The sequence below is a fragment of the Microtus ochrogaster genome, unplaced genomic scaffold (assembly GCF_000317375.1).
Source record: "Microtus ochrogaster isolate Prairie Vole_2 unplaced genomic scaffold, MicOch1.0 UNK103, whole genome shotgun sequence".
Taxonomy (NCBI): domain Eukaryota; kingdom Metazoa; phylum Chordata; class Mammalia; order Rodentia; family Cricetidae; genus Microtus; species Microtus ochrogaster.
Window position 1 is genome coordinate 132,481 of NW_004949201.1, and position 27,568 is coordinate 160,048.

General features: G+C 48.3%; 1 protein-coding gene across 6 annotated transcripts in view; it reads left to right on the forward strand.

The window, feature by feature from the left end:
- Positions 1-658: 658 nt before the first annotated feature.
- The window catches only part of Actn4 (actinin alpha 4), a 66,142-nt gene continuing 39,232 nt past the window's right edge, over positions 659-27,568 (forward strand). For 4 of the 6 annotated variants that reach the window (XM_005371256.3, XM_005371258.3, XM_013355197.2 and 1 more), the window contains exon 1: positions 660-943. In XM_005371256.3, coding sequence (XP_005371313.1) covers positions 782-943 — 162 coding nt within the window. In that variant the 5' untranslated portion in view covers positions 660-781. Of the gene's footprint in view, positions 944-27,568 lie in introns of all 6 variants that reach the window. The other 2 variants (XM_005371255.2, XM_026778064.1) reach the window with 1 other exon arrangement.

Genomic DNA, 27,568 nt, shown 5'->3' on the forward strand with positions numbered 1-27,568 from the left:
TCGAGTCCTCATATAGTCCAGGCCAGATTCTAACTTCCTGTATGCCAAGTCTCGCCTTGAATTTCAGATCCTTCTGCCCACACCCCCAAATGCTGGAAAAACAGGTATTTGTCCCCATGCCTAGCTTTAAGCTCAACCATTTATTTGATTTGAGATAGGGGCCTCCCATATAACCTAGGCTGGCCCCAAGCATGCTCTATCTATCCTTCAGTCTCAGCGGCCTGAGATCAGAGGCCCCATGTACCACAATGCAGGGATTCTAGACGATAGTTTCATGAGGGGCTTTTTCTGACTTCTTTAGGGCCGAGGCTGAAAACAGGGTTTCGCACACAGTAGGCAGCCAATAAATTTTGATTATGTTTGAATGGCTGAATGGGAACACTTTCCACCCCGAAACAGGTTACAGCCGGACGACGAGCCCCGCCTTATGAATCATTCATGATTGGGCTCCGCCCACCCTGGAATGCCGCGCGCGGCGGGGGGGCCACAGACGCGCGCGTTCACGCGAGAGAGGCGCCTGGGCTCCCACGCTAGGCGGGCGGCCGGAGGTGTGTTCTGCGCAGGCGCCGAACGTCTGGCGTCGGGCTCGGCTCCTCAGGTGCGCGCGCGCGGGAGGGCGGCGGCGGCGGCTCAGTGCGCAGGCGTCGTGAGCTTAGCACGCAGGCGTCAGTCTTGGGCGGGCTGAAAGCTGCTGAAGCGACGGCTGAGTTGGAGGCTCTGGCATAGGGGCGGGAGCTGAAGCGGGAGCGGACCGGCTGGCGGGCTAGCGAGAGGCGGCGGTATGGTGGACTACCACGCGGCGAACCAGGCGTACCAATACGGCCCGAGCAGCGGCGGCAATGGCGCGGGCGGCGGCGGCAGCATGGGCGACTACATGGCCCAGGAGGATGACTGGGACCGGGACCTGCTGTTGGACCCGGCCTGGGAGAAGCAGCAGCGCAAGGTGCGCGGCCCCGTGGGCCGGGCTGGGTGGCGTCCTGCGGGGGAGGGGGTACGGGGAGGCGCTGTTTGGGGAGGGGGGAGTCCTGAGAACAGTTGGCGGGACCGGGAAGGGATTTGGAGTCCCGGAGAGGGATAGCAGAGGTTGAGGAAGCAGTTGGCAGTCTGGAGGGGAAAAAAAAAAGTGGAGGCTAGGTATGAGATCCGGGAAACCTGTCGAAGGCTGTGGAAGGCTGGGCGGGGAACTGGGGCAACTGAGGTGATGATCGTGCGATTGAAATAGAACTGGGTTTTAAGGCGGAATTGCAGGGTTAGAGGAAGGATTGGGAGGGCCCAGGCAAGCAACGGGGTCCGGGAAGGGAATTGGGGAGCCTGGATAGTACTTGGGGGTTTTTTGGAACCCCGGGGTGGAGGAGATGGTCTGGAGGTCAGAAAATCAGAGATTGGAATTGCGGAAGCCTTTGTGTGTGTATGTGAGTTCTAGAAGAGATAGAGAATCAGGGAAGGTGAAGAAGGGGGGCTACGGAGTCTGGGTAGGGATCATAAGATGGTCTGATGGGACTAGGGGTCTGAGAAGATCGGGTTTGTTTATTTTTCAGTGGGGCCTAGGCACGAGATATTTGTGAAGGGGGTGAGATTTACCGAGGGTGCCCTGTTGTAAAGGGAAGAGAAGGTTGGACGGTAAAGAAGTGGAATTGATGGAGAGGCCCAACAGTGTTTGTGGGTGCTTTGAAGAAGGGAAGGGTGAGGTGGTGAAACAGGAAGGAGTTCCAGGCCCGCGAGGGAAATGTAGTCCAGTAAGGGTGAGAGTGGAGGGAGACAGTGAAAGCTGGAATGCAGGATGAGGGAAGGAGGTTAGTTTGGGAAAATGGAAGAGTGATTATAAAGGCCCTGGACTCTACAGAGCCTGAGAAAGGGGTTGTTTCGTTCAAGAAGGATGAAATGAGTGCTCAGGGAGAGTAGTGGCTTCGGATGGGAAGGGGGTCAGGTAAGGGACTGCTAGGCAGTGTTTTCTGACGCTACTGTGAGGTGAGGAGGCAGAAGAGCAGCCACAGAGGCAAAGCGGAGGTCAGAGTAGGAGGCCATGGGTGGTGATGGGGACAGGGTCTAAAGTGGTTGAGAGGGGAGCTCTGGTAAGAGAGGGTGTGAATGTCTGCAGGCAGAGCTAAAGAAGGGTTGTGTTGAGTGGGTGAGAGTGGGGGGGGGGGTTCGCGAGTGTGTGACGAGGGTGGGAGGTAGTTGAAATTAGAAGCGATTTAATGCATTCTAGAGTTTTAGACTTTCTCTCCAGATTTGTAACGTTCTGATGGGCACTGTGGTTTTGACAAGACCCTTGATCTCTTAGGGCAATGCCGAGTGTAAAATGGGAGAGGATCAGAAAGGTCCTCTTGGTGACTTTGCAAAGGGGATCTGCAAGGAATTTGGACTTTGGGAGCTGGGAGTGGGACCCTGAGGATGTGGGAGAGAGCCGGTTTGGTGACATTTCCCAGACCTCCCTGGGGGCAACTCTAGGGAGTTGGTGCTCTGTGACTGGGCAGCCTGAGCTGGGGCCTAGTGTAACTTTGGCTCGATCACCAGTGTCAGCTTGAATGTTCTGAGCAGTCGTAACGGGTGGCAGGTAGCAGTGGTGTTGGTGTCTTACACCTTTTTACCTAATGGAGTGGGTGTGTTGCTAGCTGGTGAATGAATACATTTTGAAAGGAAGGGAAGATCTAGTCTGGACCCCAACAATAATTATTGCCTGAGGCCATACCAGATTGGAAAAGATTGAAAGTGGCCGAAAGACTTTGAAAGTTGGAAGGAAACTGGATCACAGCATCGGCTTTGAGAATGTCTTGGATCTTTTCTAGTGTTTAAGAAAATGTGTGCCGCCATCCCTCCACCCCCCCTTTTTTTCTTAGATGCTAGAAGGGCACCCTCCTTTCACATCTTCCACCAACCTTTGGTGCTTCTGTCTTTCTATCCCACTCTTTAGGGAACCCACTGGTGAGGCTGGTGTGTACTCAGGCCCTGGCAGGAACCAGAACTCACCAGAATCCGTTGCTGCTCGTCGCTGCCCGTGTCATTCTCACCTGCTCCTTCCTGGTTCCTTCCTTCCCATCCAGGAAAGGTGGAAGACAAGGGTGGCTTATACTGTCCTCTGCCTGCAGTTGCTTCAGTGCTCTGTAAGGGCCTGGCTCTAGTGAGCTTGCTTTATAACTGCAACAAATATTTACACTTAGCTGTCCTTTAGGGGAAAAGTATTGCTTCACCTCTGCACCCTGGCCTGCACGGGTGCAGTGGGGGAAGGAGTCTGGAAAGGAATCTATCAGTAGGTGCGTTTTTTTCCTTCCTTCAAGAGCCTCCAACCCAACCCCCAGTAAGATGGCTAGGTCTTTCCTATTTTGTTTTGTGGCTGTGCCTTTCCCATGATCCTGTACAACCTTTGTGAGTGTGAATGACAGGAAAGTGACAGTCCTGGCCGTACCTGTCCACACACTCAAACTCTGTGACTGCAGCAGCTGAAGCAGGAGTTGGCCCAGGTCAAGAATGTGTCTGTAAGCCATTGCTCTGAATCCTAGGGGCCTCCATACCCAAGGCGTTATCAGTATGGAGGTTATGCAGCAGGTGTTCCTTGGCAGCTGTGAACACTCTGGATGGATGGGACTAATATTGTTGGGTGGCAGTGGAGCACGCCTTTCCTTTAATCACAACAGTGGCAGGAGGATCTCTTGAGTTTGAGGCCAGCCTGGTCTACAGACGAGTTACAGGACAGGCTCCAAAGCTACAGTGAAACTCTGTCTTGGTCCCCCGCTAACAAACAACAACAAAAAGGATTTAAGAAGGTTTTAGCATTACTGTTTTAGTCTATAGGTTTATGTTCAGGCCGTCCCTGAATCCCGGGCTCAGGTGATCCATATGCCTCATTCTCCTGAGTAGCTTGGAACTATAGGCCTATAAGCAAACCTTTGAGCAATCAAGAGTCCTTAGTTCCCTTTCCTAGTTTGTCCCGTTCAGGTACTGGTCATCCTTAGGATTGTGTGGCTGTAGACCTCTGTCCTCACATGTTTTCAGTAACATCCCCTGCTCCTGCGGAAGGCTGAGTTCTCTTGAGAGTTACCCCCAAACCTCTCCTCACAGTAAAGAGGAAACGCCTTGTTCTGAGCTTGAGTGTTCACTGGCACACCATTGTTTACGGACCTCAGGGTTAGACCCTGACCTTTGGCTCAGCCTGTATTAAATGTGAGTTAATTATTTGAAAGTTCTGATAGTGTTTTGTTTTTTTGTAAGCCAGCCCCCGGCATTTTTTCTTTTAGACCCCACAGTAGCCATCTGGTATTTTGCTCCATTGCTCTGATTGTTCCTCTCTAAGGAACTGGCTAAGACTAACAGCTCCTTAGCAGCTTTCGAAATTGAATAACATACTTAACAACAACAAAAAAAGTAGCCAAACTTGGTTGTACTCTGGAAACAAGAGTAAGTATGTGATCTGGGTGAATATATGTGCTGTGTGCCCTCTTGGGAGAAGAGAGAGGAGGAAGTGCCTCAGCAGCCAGCATCCTGTTCCTCCCGTCCTGCTGGAAAATGTGTGTTCTCCTGTAAGCCCAGCACTCAGGATCTTGAGTCAGACAGATCTCAAGTTCAGGGCCTACCAGCATGGGCAATAAATATGGTATGACCCTAGTTCAGAAGACAAGAAAAAAGCCAGGCAGTGGTGGCACACACCTTTAATCCCAGCACTCGGGAGGCAAAGGATGGATCTCTGTGAGTTTCAGGTCAGTCTGGTCTACAAGAGTGAGTTCCAGGGCAGGCTCCAAAGCTACAGAGAAATCCTGTCCCCCCAAAATAAAACAAAACAAAATAAAGACAAGAAAAAAGATGAAGTTTCTGAAAGGGTAGGCTTCTTCTTAGTTGAGAGTTGAGATATGGTTGTGGCCCGGAGTGGCGTCTACCACTTTACTAATCCTAGGCAGTCTAGGGTGTGGCCCAGGGGTTGCCTTTTACCTTTTGCAACACCCTCTCTGGTTCCAGCTTCTGAGACCAACTGGGAGGCTTCTTTGGCAGCGGAACTGACTCATTCTCCAGTTAGAAGGCATGCTAAAAGCTCTCATTTAGTGGCAACCAATTGCTTGGCCTTGCAGGGAAAGTTGGGTGAAAGTGTTAGTGGGCAAAAGCAACCCAGGAGAATCACAGCACATGCTTGTGAGTCCAGGATTCAGAATGCTGAAGCAGGAGGATCATTAGAGTTGGAGGCCAGCTTGGGTGACTGAATGTATTCAAGGCAAGCCTGGGTTATTTAGAAAGACTCTAGCTGGGCATGGTGGCTCGCACTGGAGGCAGAGTCGGGAGGATTATAGACGAGTTCAAGGCCAGTCTACAAAGAGTTTCGGTTCTGTTAGGGCTACATAACAAAATCCTGTCTTAAAGAAAAAGAAAAAAAACCCACAACATCAAAAAGCCCACCAGGAAGTGAGGCTGTGATACTTGTCTTCCCATCCAAGGGGGAGGCTAGCAGGGAGATCAGTTAAAATACATCCTTGCATCTAACATAGTCACTTCATCACCCGGCAGGGGAGCAGGGCCTTTAGTCTTAGATTCCAAGTCTAAACCTAACAAGCAGGTAAGGAGAGTTTTGCCATTTCAATATACACTCAATTCATGGCCAACTTTGGCCAGACAGCGACCTTTCCAGAGTTAAGTGAGTGTGTAGTACAGGTTATCTGGCAGTGCTGTCTAGCAGATGACAGCCAGGAGGTGGGAGCCAAAAAAGCATCAGCTTGGGAAGGCCCAAGGAATTTGAGAGGCTGTTGAGATGAACACTCTAGGCTTTTGTCATCTGATTTATAGTGTGCTGGGAATTGCACAAGCCTTTGACCAGATCTCCTTTTTTTTTTTTTTTTTTTTTTTTTTTTGCTGCTGCTCGTGGTACATTGAAGGGGAGAAAATAAGCCAACATCCGTTTGCTGTAGTCCCACTTACTCACTCATTCAGGTGTCTGAATAGCCAGAATATCAAGATGCTGATTTCCCGGTCCTGCTTGCTTGTGTGTCCCAACTCAGTGTCCACCTGCTTATTCTTGTTTCCTTTGTTCTCCGTGTCCCTGTTCTCAGCACTCAGCTCCTGTCCCTCAGTTTCCTTCCGTCCCCTTTATTTATGTGTTTAGTCTTACAGAATAATAAGAACACTCACATTACCTTGTTAAAGATTTTTTTCTCTACCTTTCTCATGGAAATGAGAGGCTAGTGATAATAGCAAGTTGGCGATTCAGTGGATAAGGTAACTGAAACACTGACCTATTAAAGCCGCGATGGAGGCAGATACAAAGCCATCGTCCCTGGACTAGTGAAAGAAGTCTTTATTACCTGGGTAGTTCGAGAGCTCAAGTTGGTTGAAACATCAAAGCAGAGTTATAAGGAAATGTAGTTACAGTGTTGGCAGTGTAGACTGGTAGCTTTGTTATAAAGTATCGGAAAGTGGCAGGACAGCACTTAACACCACTTCAAGAAGGTTCACGAGGGGCATTTTAGCCTATTGCCCAGGTATCTGGAGTCTAAATTCAACGAGTCAAAGAGAAACAGTATTTTTCAGTTGTAACCTCTTTTTTTAAAGAGGAGGTGGGGCAGACTGTCTGGGAGGAAGGAAAGTGCCATCTCTATAGATGAACAAACCTGGTGCCCTGATCTGAGTGCTTGAGGAGTTTCAGCCCAGGAGCAATCTCCCTGGGATTAGAAAAGTCCCTGAGACATTTATTTTAATGTTGTGCACCCTACTCCGCCCCCTTTGGCTGTTTTGTTTTGTTTTTTTTTTTTTACATCCTTCTCTTTCTTGTAAACAGAGGCATTAACTTGGATTGTCCGCACAAAGTCCTCAGAAGCTAGTCGATGGAGACCCATGGCCTTTTTCTTAGCTATGATGTATTGAATGTTACCTGAAAGGCTACTGACTGACCTTACTAGGGACTTGCTACTTACCACCTGTTGTGCTTGCTCCTGTGTTTTTGGAAGGACCTTTCCCACCCACACATTCCCTAACCAATAGCTGGGGGGTACAGACTGACTGACCCTTGAGCCGATTGGTGGTGGCAAACGTCTTTATCCCAGCACTTGGGAGGCAGAGGCAGGCTGATCTCTTGAGTTTGAGGCCAGCCTGGTCTACAGAGTGCGTTCTAGGGCTACATAGAGAAACCCTGTCTTGAAAACCTAAATAAGTAAAATAAAAAAATAAATTGAAAACTGGAAGTGATGGCGCGTGCCTGTAATCCCAGTACTGGGAGGCAGAAGCAAAGGGAGAAAGAGTTGAAAGTCATCTTCAGCTGCATGCTGAGCTTATGGCCAACCTGGGCTACATGAGACACTTTAAATTTTCTTGAGACAGGGTCTAACCATGCAGCCCCAGGTGGGCTTGGAATTCCCAGAGATCCATTGTCTCTGCCTCATAAGAGCTAGGATTAGCGGTGTGCACCACCATGCTTGGGGCTTTTTCCCAAGCATTTAAAAACCCTATTTTAAAAAGAGGAAAATCAGTGTGGTGTCTGACAGATTTGGTTTCCCTGGCACTAAATAAAGGAAACCGTAAAAAAAAAAAAAAATCATGAAGAACAAAAGAATGTTAGGTTCAGCGAGGTCCAGCCAGAGACTCTGGTCCGAGGTCAGCTCCCTTTGTTCAGAGGGTACATGCTAGCAGGTATTGAAGACTCCTGCGCAAGACACCTTCTCTGAAGTCACCAGGTTAACTGGTGACTTGAAGGGAGTAACCTCCACGTGGTTCAACGCTGCACAGAGGATGTGGACAATGCTGAACATCCCTGTACGCCGGCCGCCTTCGGAAAAACTTTATCTCATCTGACCCCAGAAACATTTCCGGAAGTGGGCAGAGCAGTGACTCACCCAGGAATACTCAGTCCCTTAAATGTCCCACCAGATTTGCTCAGGATTGGATGATCCTTGATTCATCCTTGCTCAACTCCCCTCTTCCCATTTTTGTTTTCTGTTTTTCTTTTTGTGGCAGACTCTGATGTAGCCCAGGCTGTCTCAAATTCAATATGTAGCTGAAGATGACTTTTCCTATCTCTGCCTCCCTCCCTGGTGCTGGTATTAGAGGCATCGCTGCCGTGCCCAGTTTCTGCCATTTGCTACAACTCCATCTCTAGGTCCCCTTCTGGTCTTTTGAGACAGGATTATGATGTATAAATTAGAATGGCCCCAGACTGGCCATTCTCCTGCATCTACTTCCCAAGTGCTAAGATTACAGACCATATTATAAATATAAAAATGTGAGTTGTCTGGGGGTTGTAACAGTGACTCAGTGGTTAGGAGCACTGGCTGCTCTTAGAGAGGATCCAGGTTCAATTCCCAGCACCCACATGGCAGCTCACAACTGGTCTGTAACTTCAATTCCAGGGTTTCTGACACCCTCACCCAGACATACATGCAGGCAAAATACCAATGCACATAAAATAAAAATAAATTAACTGGGCAGTGGTGGGCACTGCACACCTTTGATCCCAGCACTTGGGAGGCAGAGATAGGTGGATCTCTGAGTTTGAGGCCAGGCTAGTCTACAAAGCTAGTTCTAGGACAGCTAGGGTTGTTACACAGTGAAATCCTATCTTGAAAAATCAAAAAAAAGAAAATTGTGCGTGTTTAATTTAAAAAAAAAGAATGTGAGTTGTCACTTGCTCCACACGTAGCTTCTCTTCAAGGCCCCAGTTTTCTTAGATCTACCTGCTGGAATCCTGGTCACTGCAACAAGTAGAACATACTGCTGTCCCATCTAGAAGAGAACTGTTCTCCTGTGGAATTAAGAAAGACTTACCAAAATGTTTTTTCTTCCAAATATCGGAGCAGAACAGATTCTTTGTCTTCTAGTAGAACCATAGACGTGGGGCAGTTGTGGTTGGAAATGGCAGTTCCTGCCCCGTGGAACAGTGAAGTCATCCTGGGAAATATCCTTGTGATGGTGTCGCAATGACTGAATGGGTGCTGGAACACCATAGTACAATAGCATTTGTGTCTTTGCTGCAGACAGAAAGAAAGGCGACATTGTGGTTTGTTTTATGCTTTTTAAAGTTTTCCCCTCAAAGGTGTGGTGCTGAGTGATGTCTGTCGCTGACTTTCTAGTGGGTTTTCTTTCTGAGTGGGTGGTTCATAGGCAACCAGTCCTACAGTTTCTCTAGAGTGCAACTTTCAAATGTTTCCAACAGTGGAGTGAGGGACAGCAACCAGTGAAATGTGTCCCTCACTCCCCACCATGCTAGAGGAAGCCAATTTGAGGTTAGACAACATCATGGAAGGAAGCTTGCAAAAGTGATTCAGCATCCAGCTATGGCAAGCAGGGCCGGCAGGGTTGCTTGAGGGAGTGTCACAGGCAGGAAGAGGAGTTGTGGTGCCTCTGCTCAGGAATGACAAGCCTTTGATCACTATAGGCCAAAGGCGGTGCTGGAAACTAGCTTCAGTCAGTGTCATTTTGTGTGTGTAAGATGAGCACGTTAAGCATATTAGCACTCTTGTCTGACTAAGTCTGGTGTGAATAGAGGGTATTTAATTGCTCTCGCCATGGAAACCTGTTTGCTTACTATTTTGGGAGAGTGCTGCACCCAACCCAGGGGCCTGGGCAGAAAGATATACCAGGTGGTATATCTCACAGGAAAATGCCACATGCCTTGCACAGTGGCCGTGCCTAGTAGGGGCTTGAGTGGCTCTGTTCCCTGACAAGAAGAGAAGTTGGACACCCCTACTTTGTTGATAAGGGGTGTGTGCACACAGCAGCTGGTGGCTTTGTAGCCACTGCAGGGTCTGCATTTAGAGTTGGAATTTCAGCTATGTGGCCTTTTGTTATTTCAGTGCTGTGTGTCGAACCCAGGACCTCACATGTGTTAGGCAACTGCTCTACCCCTGAGCTATCCCCACCCCTGCCTGCTTTCACAAACACAAATTAAAAACTTAAAGTTCCCATCAAACTCAAAGAGAAAATAACGAGCACTGTTAAAAAAAGAAAAACTCCACATCCGAGAACGCCCTCCCCCCCCTTTCCTTTATGATGCTCAGCTCATTAAACTCCTGATGAGACTGGAATACCGAGCGGTTCTGCTCTGGCTTACTTGGGAAGGCTCGGATTTTTCCCCCTTCCCTTTCTTTTTTTAACTTTAAGACTTAAAATGATCTTTTAGTTTGGGCCTATGAAGTAAGCCCAGTTTCGAAATTCAAAATGTCTGGGAGCAGTGACTTGCCAGGCTGGTTCAAGGGCAGTCTGATGAATTGGCCCTTCTTACAGGCTGTCTGTGAACCAGTCATGATTCAGATTTTCAAGTCCTGGAAGGTGTCCAGACAGTAAACATCACCAGGATTCTGAGGCAGTTACTTTTTTTTTTTATTTGAGTTGTGCTGCCAAGACTGTGGTAGATTTGACTTTCTGTAAAACAGAATGGCCTGTATCAAAATGTCTTTCTCAGAGATGTTGGCTTTAGTCGTTCAGCCCCGTGGCTCTGGTGGGGTGGTCAGGAAATACCTACAGCAGTGAGGAGAGGGCCTTTTTAGCCACTCCTTGTCCCTTTCTAGACAGGGTCTCACTGTGTAGTACTAACTCGTCTGGAATTTGCTATGTGGACCAGGCTGACAAAGAACTGAGGTCTGCCTGCCCCTGCTTTCAAAGTGTTTGGGATTAAAGATATGTGCTACCCTTGTGTGCTACCCTCCCCCACAACACACCCCACACACCTGCCTTGGCCACTTCTTAAAACACACACAAGATTAAATCCAGGGTCTCATGAATGTTCTGCAGATGACCACTGTGCCACATCTCTAGCATGCCAGCGTCGCCTCCTCACTTTGAGAAAGGATCTTGTATAAAACCCTGACTGATCAGTTACTACATAGTCCACACTGGCCTCTAACTCTTGACAGTTCTTCTGTATCATCCTTCCATGTGCTGGGATTATAGGCCACCATGCCCAGCTTTTTGTTTGTTTGTTTGTTTATTTTATTTTTTTAGTTGTTGCAAAAAAAAAAATTTCCGCCTCCTTCCTGTTTCCCATTTCCCTCCCCCTCCTCACACACATTGCCCCTCCCCCCACTCTCCTACCCCTCTCCCCCTCCCCCCCATGTGCCCAGCTTTTGTAACTGTGATGGGCGTGGGCCTGCTGATGGAAAGAAGTTCAGTTCCATTGAGAACTGGACAGTTTCTGGGTGATTGGTTAATGGATCTTGGTTCAAAATTGAGGAAGGTGTAGAAAAGACACTTGGCTTCTGCTGCCACACAGGAGCATCCCCAAAACTCAACAGGGAGCAAGCTTTGGCCATAAGGATAGAAAACCCACAGGTCACTGATATTCCCTAAACAGCTACCTTCCACTTGAAATTTTTGGGCCTTTTTGATAAACAAGCCCAAGGCAGTCTTTGCCAAATACGGCCTGTTCAGTAGGGTTTTAGGAGACAACTTTCTTGCCTAAAAATAAATGCCTGTTCCTATCAAGCATTCCAAGCATAGTTGAAACATGAGATTTCTGAGGAATAGCAGTTCAGATTCTAATGGGTTCAGTTTTGTTAAGAGTCCAGGGCCTTTAGGGACTGTTTTGGGATTGGTCTGTGGCCACTAAGGAAGTCAGAAGACCACATGCAGGCCATTTTCCATCTCCTTCTATATATCCTTAATCATATTGGAGGTTGGAGAAAGAAAGGCTCTACACTTGTGTAAATAAAGAAGGTGAGGGCCTGGGGATCTGTGTGGGTCAGCGAGCAAAGTGTTTGCTGTACAAGCATGAGAACCTGACTTAGGGTCCCTAGCACATAGCTATAAGCCAGCCATGGTAAGATGAGTCTGTAACCATAGGCACACATGCACAGGGAGACAGACAGATTCTAGGGTCTTACTGACCAGCAGGTGTAATCAAATCCATGAGTTCCAGGCTCAGTGAGAGACCCTGTCTCAAAAATAAGTCTGGAGAGATTGCTTGCTTGGTGGCTAAGAGTGTGTACTTCTCTAGCTGAGGACCAGGGTTCCATTCCCAGCACCCTCTTAGCAGTAATCCAGTTCCATGGAATTCAACACACCCTCTTCTGTCCTCTGGGCACTCAGAGGCACATGGTGTACACACACATACACACACAATCTGCAGAGCCAGGCAGTGATGGTGCACGCCTTTAATCCAAGTACTGGAGAGGCAGGGGCAGGTAGATCTCTGAGTTTGAGGCCAGCCTGGTCTACAGAGTGAGTTCCAGGACAGGCTCCAGAGAAATCCTGACTTGAAAAACAAACGCCCCCCAAAACTCAGAAAAACAGGCAGAGAAGAAGTTGAAGAGGTCTGCATGGCATCGGCCTCAGGCCTCCATCTGTGCCGCATTGGTTAGCACGGATACACACATAACTACGCACACACATTGTGCACTAACAGTCTACCTTGGTGCACTGTGGACTGATTACACACAGTCCTCTGCAGTAGGTTTATTCTCATGACAGTCCTCACAGCACATGCGCAGCAGTGGACCCAGGGGTTTGGCTGAGCAACATAAATCTTTAATTCAAACGCTGAGGAGTTGGAGGCAGAAGAACCATAAGTTCAAGGCCAGCCTAGGTTAAGAGAGACTGTCTCAAAAAGAAATGAAATTGATTGTGTTTAGCTCAAACAAACAACATAACAAATTAAGGAAGGCATCCATGGAGGTCTAAGTCTGGTGTAGCCCAGTGTTGAGTGAAGGTGTCTACTCCCTGTGTTATGCTCTTGTTACTAACTACTGTCAACTAGAGATTGGGAATGGCTCTGGAGGAGGTTGGTAAGGACTGGTGCTGCTTTTGCTGGAGACTGGGAGGAAGGTCTCTGAAGAGGGCACTTTGGCGGTTCCCTGCAGTGGGAAGTCCCAGGAGAGGAGGAAGGCCTTTGCAGACCTCTGTCCTGAAGTACTGAGAAGGTAGGTGGGAGCCAGAATTTGAGCATTGCAGCCTTTTCCTCCCCAACTCCCTGGACAAGCCAAACCAGAACTGACTTCTGAAGTGGGAACCCCCAGACTGCATGGCAGTAAAGCGAACAAAGGCTTCAATTATCTCTGCAGTAGGCACCTGTGTCTGATTAAGTCCTGGGTGACTTTGGAGTCTGGAGTTTTACGGCACTGTGTGCTCATTTGCTTTGTAGTGTGACTCTCTGCACCTAACTTCTACCATGTGGACAGGTCCAACCCCCTTCCCATCAAGAGGCGTTTATACCTGGTGAGATGCCACAAGACGTCTTTTCTGCCCTTAGTCTTCAGCCTTTTTTTGTTGTTACCACTATTGGCTTTTTGAGTCATCTACTCTTGGCCTCCACCTCTCAACTGCTAGGAATCAGGTATAAGTCACAGTGTCCTGTCAGAAGGCTTGATTTGGGGGGGGGGGCGCGAAGCAGGGATTCTCTGTGTAGCTCTGGCTGTTCTGGAAATCACCCCTCCCCCCACTCCTGGATTCTGGGGATCAGGTCATCAAGCTTGGTAACACTTTACCTATCTTGCATGGGATTTTTTCTTTCTTTCTTTCTTTCTTTCTTTCTTTCTTTCTTTCTTTCTTTCTTTTTTTTTTTTGAGACAGAGTTTCTCTTTGTAACAATTCTGGCTGTCCTGAAACTGGCTCTGTAGACCAGGCTGGCCTCGAACTCACTGAGATCCACCTGCCTCTGCCTCCCAAGTGCTGGGATCAAAGGTGTGCGCTACCACCGCCCAGCTGGAGTCTTGATTTTTAAGAGAGCTCTTTCACCCACTCCATATCCTACTTTCCTCTGGTCAGCTGGCACGAGGGTTCCTTAATTCACAAGAGACAGACTTGGGTGATCCCATCTCCGCAACTCCACTCTCCGCGTGCTGTCGGAAGCCAGCAGAAGGCCCTGTTTAAAGGTTCAGCTTGTCTGACTGGTCGTGTGACTTTTACTCTGGAGGAAGAGCAGAGACAGAGCTTGGTAAGCACACTGTACCAGAGGGAGAAGGCAAGTCCTGGGTACTCTAAGCATGGGCTTGGATTCATCCTGCCCTCTGGAGAAATCCTACAGCAAACATCTCCTTGTCAACAGAAGCCAAAGGAGTGCTCCAGTCTGAAGGTGTCTTGGTGGCCTAGGCAGCAGCTGCTTCAGGCAGAAAGAAGATGGTGCGGTTCCTGTTCTGTTGGCAGAGTACCATGTGACTTGTTAAATCTTTTAGTAGCTGTCTGGGAGAGTAGGTGTGTGTGGAGAGAAGGGGGTTTATTTTCATCCTTTCAAATGTGAAAATAAAATTTCCTCTTGAGAAAATTGATTCAGAGTGGGCAAAAAGGATATGGCAAGTGTGTCAGAGTTCGTTGTGTGTTCCCCTAGTGTAGACTGCAGCTACAGTTTCCATGGTGGGTGACTTATACATTTATGCTCGGCTGAGCCTGCTCCAGGTAGAAAAGTTGTTGTTTTTCCTTGAAAGCTGTGTTTCCATTGTATTGTGAAGGAAGGCTTTTTGAAAGTGGCCGCTTAGGTAGCAGAAAGAGGGACCACTGACTGTAGAGTACATCTGCATTTTATAGCCAACCAGCCTCTTGTGTAACTTGAGTTGGGGCTTTGTGGGCCCTGGAGTCCAGCACTCAGGTAGAAACATGACCGGCAGTACCAAACAACAGCCCTTGCTGGGCCTCTCTGGTGAGTGGAGCTCTGTGCAGAGCCTTTGGGTTATGAGAGAAACCGGAGACCCAGTCCATGCTCTCGAGGAGCTCACAGCGTAGCTGGGGAGAGAGCAAAGCTACATGAGACCACAGAAGGCTATTTAACCGCACACCGACAAGCCCACAGCATTCTAGCCGTGTCCTGGGAAAGGAAAGGGGTGACTAAGGGCAGGTGGGGTCAGTCATGGAAACGTTCATAAAGGAGGTGAGTGTACAGAGGTGGGGGCTGTACCACAACTTTGGGCAAATTCTTGGGACAAATGTTAGAGGGTCCCTCCTGCATAGCGGCCTCTTTCAAACAGTGCTTCTCCTGATGAACATTGTCTTTTGGGGAGCTCCAGGTGTGAGGGGAGCAGTGGCATGCTTGCTTTAGCTCAGCTGTGTTTAGAACCTTCTGATTAGCAAGACCCTAGGCTCTGAATTTAAGTCCATGTGGGATCTTCTTTTTATAGATATAGTGTCATAGGTGGCTAGCCTAAACTTATTGTGGAATTCGCTGTGTAGTTGGGCTGGCTTCAAACTTGTAGCAGTCACTCTTTATAGGTTTTAGCGAAACCAGGCAAGATATTGAACACGTGTAATCCTGGTGTTTAGCAAGATTTAGTAGAAATTCAAGGTCATCCTCAGCTTCATAGTGAGGTCACTATAGTGAGCTTGGATTACATAAAACACTATCTCAGAAAAATTAAAAACAAAACCGGGAGCCGGGCAGTGGTACTCAGGAGGCAGAGGCAGGTGGATCTCTGAGTTCAAGGCCAACATGGTCTACAGAGAGAGTTCCAGGATAGCTGGGGCTCTATAGAGAAACCCTGTCTTGATCCCCCCCCCCCGAAAAAAAAGACTCATTCAGTTGCTCATGGTCAAACTTGTGATGAGGTACTGAGGTACCTTTGAGCTTTCATAAACTGACATCTTTAGGCTATGTTCTGGCCCAGTGTGAAATAAGGCCAGTGTCACTAGCTGCCCCTTTGTCCAAGTATCTTCTACTCCACCCAAGCAAGGAGGAAGGCTGCAGCTATCCATTAGCACTGTCTCATTCTCTTCCTCTACCTGGGCTTAGTAGGTTTGTTATAGAGCAATCCAGCAGGGGTGGGGAAGCTGGCAAGTGCCACCTGCTTTGAGATAGTCTCTGTAGCTGGTGTCCTCGGGTTCAGAGGGTAGATTGGAGGCTGTTCCACATAGCCAATTTCTGTTTCTTTTTCTACCTGTTGAGGCATCTGGTCGAAGCTGCCCACCACTCTTTATGGTACTACTTCTTGCCTTCATGAAAGGCAGAGAAGTTAGGGAGGTGACAGTTCTATTAAAAATGCTTGTAGTTGGAGATACTATTGTTTAGCCCCCATTTTGAAAGAAATTCCTGGGGCATAAGTTGTGAAGTACTCTTTCATGAGGAGCCAGGAGTGAGGCAGAGGTGTGTGGGGAAAGGGGTTGTTGTCCTTAGTACAAGGCTCACTAAGAAGATTTATTGAATGGACCCAGGCTCCTGTGGGGATGTTAGTTGATAACTCCCTGTTCCCCCGCTAGACTTAAGAGGCAGCTCAGGTGGCACCTGGATTCAAGCTGTCTTCTGACCCTGCAGCATTTGCATTCTGGGAGGCAGCTTTGAGGTTAACCTGCCTCGGGTGAGGGTGCTTCTCACACCCCAGTCCACACTTCATCCTAGCCTCCATGCAGAAGGCAGTGAAAGATGTAGGTGGGAGGGTACTGCTCAGAGCCCTTCTTGGAAGAAGTCAGATCTGGACTCCACACCCACTCCTGCTACTCTACCTCAGGGCTAGATCCTGAGGAGGAAACGGGGCAAATAGGTGTCTGCTGTTCTGGCCTCCTCTGCCAAGGGGTTGAAAGTGCTGTTGCAATGTGTAAAACAGTGGAAAACCCAGCATCACCCCCTTTCCTTTCAGTTGTTCCCCAGAGAGCTCTAGAGCCTAAACCCTTCTAGCAACTTCAAATGAATACCCTCCATCAAGTGGTAATGCGCACTGGACTGCAAGTGACACAGCCTCGTCCTTTCCCTGTCCTCTGTTCATCTGGGTCTCATTATCTGGGAGGTGGCTGCTTGTTTCAGACTTTCAGGTCCTGAGCAGTTTTATGTCTGGATGAACCACAGACAGTCTCAGCAAGACTCCTCCATGGCCCGTGCAGCTTGCCAAGTGTGCTGTCTACTGAGAGTCTCTTTCCCCAGGTCCTCCTGTCCCCTTTCTCTACAACAAATAAATGAATAGAAATACTATGACCTCAGGTTAGAAGCCAGCCCCCACCACACTCCCTTACAGTAATAGCTTCTAAGGGATGTTGAAACAGGAAGGCTTCCCACTGATAACACCCCAAGTAACTGCCCAAAAGGCTGGCACACAGGGCCAGGAGGCACACAGGAGCTCATGCCCAGGTATCAACCCTAAGCAAGTAACTCTAGAGGACTTTAGTAGAACTGTGTACCCCCCACCCCCACCAACCTTTTCCCCCAGTGAGAAACTTCTCACGCCTGTTGCTCATCTCCTTTCCTCCTTCTCCCAGCCCCCCTTTTCCTGGGGTCACTTCCTGATGCCATTCCTCAACTTAGCCCCTATCCCCCCCAAAAGCAATCAAATCCACAACCTAATAAGGCAAAAGAATGAGGAGAATGTCCGCCTCCCAGCCTCTCCCCTAACAGGGCGCAGGCCCACAGCAAATTTGGAAAATGTTACAGCAGAGTGACAACTGACTGGGGGTGAGGGTGGGGAGTGGGGGTGGTGGACAGGCATAGCCGTTCTTAGGAGCTCCCATTGTTGGCAGCAGACTGAACCCTGAGGGAGGGCCACCCTGCTTGCATTTTCCAAATCAGACTGTTGACACTACTAGCACAAAAAAAGTATATGGAAAGTAACAGCCTGAGTTAGCTGCACCTCCAGTGGTGGGGTTTGCACATCAGAACCCTAAGTACAAGCTTAGTAGTGCAGTGGGAGCAAGCATGCCCTCTGCATGATGGGGACCATGCAGATCCAAACACTTCTTTTGCCTCTGAGATGAGTGGTTTTCTTACCCTTTACTGTGCCAGGGTTAAATTATCTTCAACGTTAATTAAAACTTGTTAACGTTTAGAGTGGGGCCCTTCAGAAATCTGTCACCTCTTCTGCATCATTATCCCAGGCAAGTCAAACCTTCCTGAAGCCGGATCCATTTTGGACTGGGGAGGGGGAGGACCAAGCCTCTCTGTGGTAGGATCTCTTGGGGAGGGGCTCCCTGGACCAGAATAGCTTGTTTGCGAGGTCAAGCTTCCTAATTACCCTGAACTCTGGGGTGGGGGAGAAGGAACAGGCATAGGGATATGCCAGCTCTTTTCACATTGCTAATTACAGCAAGCATGAGGTCATCCGTAAATATATCTAATTCTTCAGCTTGTAATTAAGGTGCTCATTAAAAGTGCGGGGAAATTGTGTGTGTGTGTGGTTTTTTTGTTTTTTTTAAGGGAAAAACACAGAAAGTCTTTGTTTTACCCTGACAGGATGGCTTAGATCAGGCAAGGGACTGAGGCACAGGGCTGGTTTCCTGTCTTCAGAGCTTTCGCAGGAAACTCAGTGTGAACAATATTGATGATCCTTGCCAAGGACCCAAAACCTGGATGATATCATTGTTCTGAGTTGTCACCACCAAAGGTCTGGCCTGGGTTGGGATGTGCGTCTGTGTGTTGCAGAGGCAGGCAGGTCTCTGAGTTTGAGATCAGCCTGGTCTATAGAGCGAGTTCTAGGACAGCCGGGAGTAAACAGAGAAACCCTGTCTCGAAAACAACAAAAAAAACCCGTCCCGCCTCCCAAAAAAAGACCAAAAAAAAAAGATTCAGCTTTTCTTAGCTAACAAAGCAACAAAGACTGTTACTATTCTTGCTCCTCAAAATGCTGCTTTTTCAGAGACAGCCTTTTTCGCCCGATCCCCTTTGGCTAACTGGCAGCTCCCTATGGGATCTATGGCTGCCTAGTGAAGCACTAGGTAGCAGCTCCCTCCTGCATTAGGAAGGATGGAGCCTGACACAGAACTAGATTGATGTATCCGCTTTTCCCACAAAAAGCATTTCAGAAGACTAACAGTGCCAGTGAGTTGGCATCCTTAAGTTGTTAATCTTGCATGTGCCTCCAAGAACCGTCTGGATTGTCTCTGCGCAAAGGACAAGCCTTGCATCTTGTCATTTCCCCCCGGCTGGAAGTCTAACAGTGAGGCACAAATGAAAGCAACAAAAATAAACTCAAAGCAGCCCTGTGTAAAGACATTGATGCAACACATGCAAGCCGGTGAGCTATTTATATGGCAGAAGCAGTCGTAAGATCAGGCCTGGCTGAGGAGAGTGTTAGGTCTCTTGAAGAGCCTGCTTCCTTTGAATACCACACAAATCATGGCAGCCACTCAGATGATCGTGATATGGTGTCTCCTTTCACGCTCTGCATCGTGTGCTTTCTGGACAGACTGGACCCCTGAAGCTACTGTGGTTCCGGATACAGTTGGAATACGCCCCTCCTAACAGCCTAGAAGGAAGTATGAGGATTAAACAAGGGAACCATGGAAGTTTCCTGTGGTTCATATCCTGTGTGTGGAGGGGGAGGGGTCCAGTTGAGCTGACATTTACTCAGAAGCTGAGTTAGAACTAGAGAGAGGAAGGGAGGGGACAGGAGAGAACTAACCTAGTTATGGCTTTAGAACAGTAAAATTATTGCATACATATACACACCCGCACACCAGTGCTGAGAATGGACCCAGGACCCTGGACATGCTAGGTAAGCACTCTGCCACCAGTTTCACCCCAGTGGTGGAGTCTCGGCAAGCCTTCATGAGCTTCCTCCCTGGCAGTTAGATTCTAAAAAGGAACCAGTGAGTTAAAGGATCAAAGTGTTTAGGTTATATAGATTTGAATTTAAGCTTTAGTTCAGTGTATACTGACTGATCTACCAGAACCATGGATGCTGCCTCCCTGGGTTGGGAAAGGATCTTAGGTGTTCAGGGTTACCACCCTTAGAAACAATCTGTAGGTGGGTCCTGAGTGGTATGTGGTTTCACAGGGTGGTCACTTAGAGACCCAGACTTTTTAGTTCCTGATTTAGGTTGCTATTTTTTTGTTGTTGTTTCTTTGTATGGAATCTGTTCAGGAACTAGCTCTGTTGACCAGGCTGGCCTCGAACTCACAGAGATCCTCCTGCCTCTGCCTCTCGAGTGCTGGGATTAAAGTCTTGGGTTGCTGTTGCGAGAGAGGAATAAAAGACAGATCCAGACATAAATGATGCATCACCTGGGCAAGGCAACTTGACTGCACTTGGAGCTTGCTGGGTTTACTTAGCCCTATGTGTGGATGCTGGGAAGGAGCCATTGAAGACGTAGTGTGGCAGTAACAAAAAACAGCTGCCACTGCCACAGTTGTCCTTGGACTGCTGCGAGCTTCTTGCTCTCTTGGTGCAGTTGGAGGCACGTTTCTATGGTGACTCAGGAAGCTGAGCTCAGTGTGGCCTCAAGAAGTTGGTGAGGTTAACACAGTTTTTTGTTTTGTTTTTTGTTTGTTTGTTTGTTTGTTTTGATGGGGAGGAAACGGTACTGACTCTGTCATAGTTGGGAGCCTTGGGATTTTGTTCTTTGGGGCCATTTTGGAAAGTCTCTTGGAAACTTGACTTACTAGTTCTAATTCAGTAGGTAGCTTGAAGCAATGGGGGAGGCGATTACAGCCAAGACTCAGTGCTCATGAAGTCTTCAATATATGGGAATTTAGGGCCTCTCTGTTCTTTGTAGAGAGTTGTTCTTTCTGAACACATGTTGGAAAGTGTTGGGGCTGAAAGGGGCATTCTCCAAACCTGCTAAGTCAGGATATCTAGTGTTTTTCTAACCATACCTTTCTCCTCTGTGTGTTCTGTCTTGGCTTCTGAGTTTCACTATTTGGACTGTCTCTTGCATCCCTGAGGAAATGCAGTGTTTCCTCTCGGAGAGTTAAGAAATCACATAGCACCCTCCATTTCTTCTTGAGCTTCTGGGCCATCTGTAGGAGGCGGGAACATGGTGTCATAGAGGTCAAAGACTGGAAGCCGAGCCCAGGTTGCTGTTTCCTCAGTCCCCTTCCAAAGACAGGACAGATGGGTTTTCATTTTGGATTTTGTCAATCAGTGGGTAGCCTGTTATTCAGGGACACCCTTGAGGGAATAGATGTGAATTCCTTTGGCAGGAAGGACTGTGGTCCTCGATTATCTATAGGATGGATGACCCACAAAAAGGTGGGATGGGGTTTTTTTTTTTTTTTTGCAGCCCCAGTTAACCCCCATTGATTGCCACTATGTGAGAATGGGTCCTGAGATGTCATTTTCCAGCAAGAGGCTAGAATTCCAGCTTTATAGGACAGTGAATTTAACTCTTAAACCAAAGCCCTCAGGAGAATACTGTAGGCCACTTGCCACTGATTGCTCTGGCCTCATGCTCTTGGCCATGCTGCCGCCGCCTTTCTTTTAGTGATTTTTTTTTCTCCTGTAAATTGCTGCTTCAGAATCCTCTTAGCAGAGGGAGAGAATCTCTTTCTCGTGATCCTTAATGCCAGCCCTGATAAAAAAGAGGAGGGCAAGCCGGGCGGTTGTGGCGCACGCCTTTAATCCCAGCACTCGGGAGGCAGAGGCAGGCGGATCTCTGTGAGTTCAAGACCAGCCTGGTCTACAGAGCTAGTTCCAGGACAGGCTCCAAAGCCACAGAGAAACCCTGTCTCGAAAAAAACCAAAAAAAAAAAAAAAAAAAGAGGAGGACATAAATGCTCACTTTATGGCATGGGCTTTGCCTCAGGTGACTGACCTGGATTCTCCAGATTCTTCTCTCATACAAATATGCATATTCCTAGGCTTTGACCCTATGTTTATTCGAAGTGAGATACAGTAGGAAGTACTTTTGTTTCTTGTTCTAGAAGGGTCTTAAACATATATGTATGCATTCAGGCAGCTGTTTGTGCCCACAGTAGCTCGGGGAGCAGGGCCAGCCTTCACACAAACTGCCGATTCAAAATCTATACACAAATGACATGCGGGCAGAAATACTTGTTTAGGATTGATCATTTAATTTCAACCTCTGAAGATGTTGACAGTCGATGTTCTGTGAAAGTCACTGCCAAGCCCTGGGCAGAAAGAATTCTTGAACAGTGCTTCCTACTGGTGAGAGCTGATAGATCTCAGGAAAGCAGATTATAGTAGGTATGTGACAGCAAGTGACTCCTGATAAAGAATGGACACGCACCCTGAGAATTCTTTCCCTAAGCTCTGAGTTGAATCCTGTGCTAATTGTGTTGACTGGCCGCACTGTATTCATCGCACTGTATTCATCGAGCTTTGCTTGGAACTGCCTGTGAAAAGCCAGGAAATGTCCCCATAAAGGCAAAGCCCTCAACTTTTGACTTTTTTGGGCTCTGTTGCCTTTGAGCTGGTCGAGTATTTCCTGATTCGATTGTTTTCTCAGGCTGGCCTTGAGTCCTTAAATGTTCTCTGTGTGCCTAGAAATAGCTGGAAGAAAAATGGTTGCAATGCTTTGAGTTGCTCACTACTTTCCTATGCATGGAAACTGTCTGGGGAAAGGGCTGTGCATCCAGAGAAGCAGTTGCAGGAAGATTTGTCAGCCACTGGCCTCTTAGAGAATCCTATAAAGAGACATTTCTAGATCACCATGGATTTGTAACTCAGGGAACGTCAGGATAGGAACCAAAGTGCTAGGGCATCAATGCCAATTGTGTGGGTCACGTAGCCAGATGTGTTACATGAGGGTTTAGGTGGGGTTTTGCTTATTTGTTTATTTTGACAGAGTCTCAATAGCCCTGGCTGGTCTGGAAATTGCTATGAAGACCAGGCTGTATTCAAATTTTAGGTCCCTCTAGTTTAGCTTCTTTAGGTGCCAGGGTTCCTGGTGTCCACCCAGTTTTATAAGGGTCTGTACCATCACAGTGTATTCTTTTTGGTGGGTTTGGAAGTGGGGGAGAAAGCCTCATGTATTTTATTTTGTTTTGTTAAAGTGATGGGAACAAAATAGGCCTCTTCTCCTCATGGGGCTGACAGTGCAACCCACCACACAGCTCAGAGAATGTCGTGTTCACATGTGCACTTTCTGAGGTGAAGTGAGGCAGGGAAGGTGAAAAGTACACAGCCTGGCGTCTTCCAGGACAGGCCCGGGAGGCGCCTGAGAGGTGAGAAATAGTCTGGGGGCTAAGTGGACAGAGCAGCCAGAACCAGGCTCTTCTTTTGGATTATGGTCTGAAAAAACCAAAAAAGTATCACATCCACAAACATTTAGCCAGTGTTTTAGGCACTGAGTACATACAGTGGCAAGAAGACCAGAACTAGCCCTGCCCTTGGAAGGCTCCCAGGCAGAGGACACCACAGAAACTTGGTGTTTGTAGTTGGGACGGATTGAACACTCGCTCAGAAAGACGCCTTTAGCCTAGCCTTGCATGCACTCAGCATTTTTTTTTTTTTTTTTTTCGAGACAGGGTTTCTCTGTAGATTTTGGTGCCAGTCCTGGAACTAGCTCTTATAGGCCAGGCTGGCCTCGAACTCACAGAGATCCGCCTGCCTCTGCTTCCCGAGTGCTGGGATTAAAGGCGTGCGCCACCACCGCCCGGCAGCATTTTTTGTATTTATATTACATCTCCCCTTGGAGATGGGGGACTGAAGTTCTGAGAGGTTACCCGGCTTGCCTCAGACCACCCAGTCTGTAATCAGCAAAGCTGAGAATCAAATTGGACTTTGCCCTTTTTAGGCGATTTCAGTAGGAATGAGCAGGCACCCTCCTTCTCACTTTTAGCCCTAGCACTGCGAATTGGTCTCTTGGAAAAGCTGGGATTCAGGCTTGTGATGCCATCATGTGCAGAGGACAGAGTGCACGAGAAGAAAGCTTGGGTTTCACAGCTCACTCTCTCCATCCCCTAGGCCTCTTAAGTAGGAGAGGGGCGCTTTGTGCTGGAGAACCTAATTACGTGGTGGGAAGTGGAGAGTTGAGCTAGACAGTCTGAATCTGGCTGCCTATATATGGCTTGGTCTCAAGGAACAACAGGTGATGGCAGAGGGAGTTGTTTTCTGTGTTACTTGTGGGAGGTGCTCAGTAACATTCCTTTATAGACAAGCACAAACTAGATAGTTTTGAAATTGAAGGTTTGAAACCAGCCAAAGAATTAATCCTGGTCTGAGAAGCACATGGAGAGTGCAGCCAACCTGGATTGGGTGTGGCTTTCTTGACTGTTGCTTTTTAATAAGCCCAGAACTATCTTTTGAGAAGGAGGAACTATGTGAGCATCTTGCTGCATTCTTCAGAGCTGACCTGGGAACCCCCAGCTATCTGAAGGGCTCAAGTCCATGTTGCAATCACAAGCTCTTTGGCTGATGAGGCACTGCCGGGCAGGAGGTTTCCTGATGAAAGTTCAGCTGAGTGAGACCAATGCTGCACAACCTATCCCTCTCCCCACCCCACCCCCATGAGAGGCCTGACCCCAGGGTTCATAAACTAGTGAGCCCTGCTACCAGGTGCCTTTACTTGGACCTATGTGTTCAGGTTCTGAGTGCTACCTCACTCTTGAGCTTGGTTTCCAGGGATACTAGTTGCCAAGCTGGAGAGTACCAGATTCTCTTCCTAACCCTGCTTCTTCCTCCCTGAGGGACTCCAGGCAAAGAAGCCTCAGTTTCCACATTTACAAAGTCATGGCCAAGAGTTTCCACCCCAGGCTGGTTAGGATTCAAGGGAATGGTACCTTTATGGGTTTGGGGGGGAGAGACTTTCAACTGGGAAACTCAACTAGAGTCCTCTCCAGCAGTAAAGAGACCAACCCATGGGGTCACATTGGGGCCAGCTGTTTATGGAAGATTGGGTTCCAGTCAGCTCAGCGGCTAGATGGTAAGCCATCATGGAGGTGATTGTGGATGTAGGCAAGAGAGGACAACACCTTGAATAGCAGTGTCTTTGGGGTGGGCTTACAGCTTCCTGAGGAAGCCAGTGGCCCCCAGAGCCCTCAAGTCTCCCTAAGTATATGCTGAGCTAGCCTGCATCATGCAGAATACTCCATGTATGCAGCCTCTTCTTGAGAAGTCTCAAGCCAGTATGGTCTCTAGGTCAGATATTAGGAAGCACACAGACAGCTTTGCTCTGCCATAGACAGGCCCAGAAAAGTTGTAGCTTTTCATCCCAGGAAGCCCTGAGGGCCCACCAGTTCTGAAGCAGCCTCTTTGTCCCATTGTAAGAGCACAGCCTGACACTCAGGTCCTGATACCAGTTGGAAATAGAGTGGCCTGAGCATTGCCCAGCCCCTGTGGGTTGTTTTCATGAGGGCCGAGTGTCGTCCTTCTTGGACTCCTCCTAGGGTACCTTGCTCCTGACTATGGGGCCCTGTGGAGCATGCATTCTGTCCACCAGTCACAATCACTTTGTCTCAGACACAGCCATCTCTGTCATGTTCCCTCCTGCTCAACACCTTCAGAGGGGCCTCTGCCCTAACCTCTTTCCACCCCAAATCCTCTCTCCTCTTCATTCTTCAGACCTCAGTTTTCACTGTCCCTACTGTAAAGTGTCTGTAACTATTACCTCTGCCTGCCCGTCTGCCTGCCTGCCTGCCTTCCTTCCTTCCTTCCTTCCTTCCTTCCTTCCTTCCTTCCTTCCTTCCTTCTTTCCTCCTTCCTTCCGACTGCCCATCTTCTACTTCTTTTAATCAGTCATCTTTTCTCTCCAACCTCTATGACCTTGTGAGCATCGCAAGAGCAGAGGCTCTGTTTTGTCCACTACTGTGCCCCTAGTGCATGGTTTGACATGAGTGTTCAATAAGTCAGTGTTGAATAAATGGATAAATAGCCAGTCGGACAAGTGGAGTGAACTGGTACTTATCTGCCTATCTGACCGTCTTCCACAGAACAGCCACTCAGTGTGTTAAGGATAGAGATTGATCTGTCCTTGGCCTACCCTTGGATAAAAATGTTCTGTTACCATCACCTACCAGGCCCAGCTCACTCCTACAGGCCTGCTATTATATATACATCTAAAAGCCAGTCCTATGTCTAGCTGTGTGCTGTGAAAGTCTTCTCTGGGACACTTCTATGCTAGTAAGACAGCGAGCATGAGTGTCTGACCAGTTGTGAGGCAAGCAGTATGCTTTCCCAGCAGGCAGGGGAGAGAACCACTACCTTCATCTAGAGAGGTGGGGATCTTGTCCAATATTTGCTGAGGGTCTAAGCAGTAGGGATACTTGGGTGAGGGAGTCAGAAGGCCCTGTCCTCTGAAGTGATACATGACTTTTATTGCTGCTGTTATTGTTCCTTTGAAAAACTTTTTCTTTGATACAGAAATTGCTGTCTTTAAGTAAACTTAATTAATCAATTAATTAATTTTGGTTTTTCGGGACAGGGTTTCTCTGGCTTTGGAGCCTGTCCTGGAACTAGCTCTGTAGACCAGGCTGGTCTCGAACTCACAGAGATCCGCCTGCCTCTGCCTCCCAAGTGCTGGGATTAAAGGCGTGCGCCACCATCGCCCAGCTAGTAAACTTAATTTATGTAGCCAAAGACACAAAGTGTTTTGTTCCTGGGGACAGCTAAAAAAAAAAAATGTTAAAAAACTTAGTCCTGTGGTACTGGCTGACCATCTTCCTGAAACCTGGCCTCCAGTGCCCCAGGTTAGGTTCCGGGGCCCCCACCCAGCCTTGAAATGTGCAGGGCAGGAAAGGAGGAGCAGGCGACTGTGTTTGCTGACCATTGTTATTTATGGGGCATTGGCAGAGAAGCTGGTGCCATGGAAAGTGTAGAGAAAGATTGAGGCCACGTGGTGTGGCCAACCAAAATCTGATAGAGCCTCAGCTCTCCCTGGGCCATGGGACCCAGAGCTACACTGCTGCTCCCCTTTCTTTCTCTACTGTCTGGGCTTTTTGCCTTGGGCCTAGGCTTTGTCTCCCACGTCCCTCTACACCTTCTTCATGGTCCCCATCCTGGCGAACTAGCTGCTTTGTTCCCCCAGACCTTGCCCTTGGGGCCTTCACTGTTTGGGAGACAAAACCTGAGACTGTTTCTCCTTTTAAATGCAACCTTGCTCTGCAGGAAAGGGAAAGAAAGAGGTGGCTTGTTCTGTGACCAATGGTGGGTGTGCTCTAATCCGCCTTTGCAAAGGGCACAGCCTTACCCTAGCATCCTTTGCTGGGTAATGAATGCCAGAAGGCGAACACAGAGAGTTCAGTGTGAATTTGAAGCTGGAGTGTGGGCTGGAAAGTCCGGCTTGTACCTGGGTACCTTCGATTCTTTTGTAGGAAGATAGCATGGTGCAGCAGTGCCCACGAGCTGGGTTAGGGTTTGATCCCCTGGGAAAGCCCTGCACTCCTGCATTTGGATATTGGCTTTGGTGTGTTTTTAACGTGTAAACCTTTGCCAATGGAACCTATCTTTTCTCTTCCTGAGTGCTTCTTAGCCCCAGTGTGCACCGAGGCTGGCTGCTCCATCACAGAAGTGTCTTCAGCCCTTCAGCAGTCACCCGGGATACATGATGACATCCTGGCCCTCCTTTCCTCAACTTCTCTGCATTATAGGAGACTTAAAGACCATACATGTGTGTGCATACCTTCAGACATGATGATCTTTGTAGTTATCAAATGGGATAGTAATCATGTACCTGTTACCCAGCATCGGTTTTGCCAGGCTGCTGTTCATTCCCCCCCCAACACACACACACGCACACACACGCGCGTGCGCGCGCGCACCAGGAACATACAGTGTGTTTATCAGATGGCTTTGGGTCCTGTTTGTGTGGTTTTTGTTCTTGCAGTGCTGGGGGCGGAATCTAGGGCCCTACATCCAAGTTAGATAAAGCATTGTGCCGATGAGTTGCACCCCCAGCCCGTAGGATGTATGCATTTTAACATAGACCACAGTTACTGTAGTTAATGCTTTCAGTGTCAACTCCAAATGCTCATCCCTTGGGTTTCTTGACGTTTTCTTTATTTCTGTGACTTTTCCTTTTCCTGCTCATCCTCTATCCCAGAGTTCTACACCCCCTCCAACCCCAGCTTTCCTCTTGGATGTTGGTA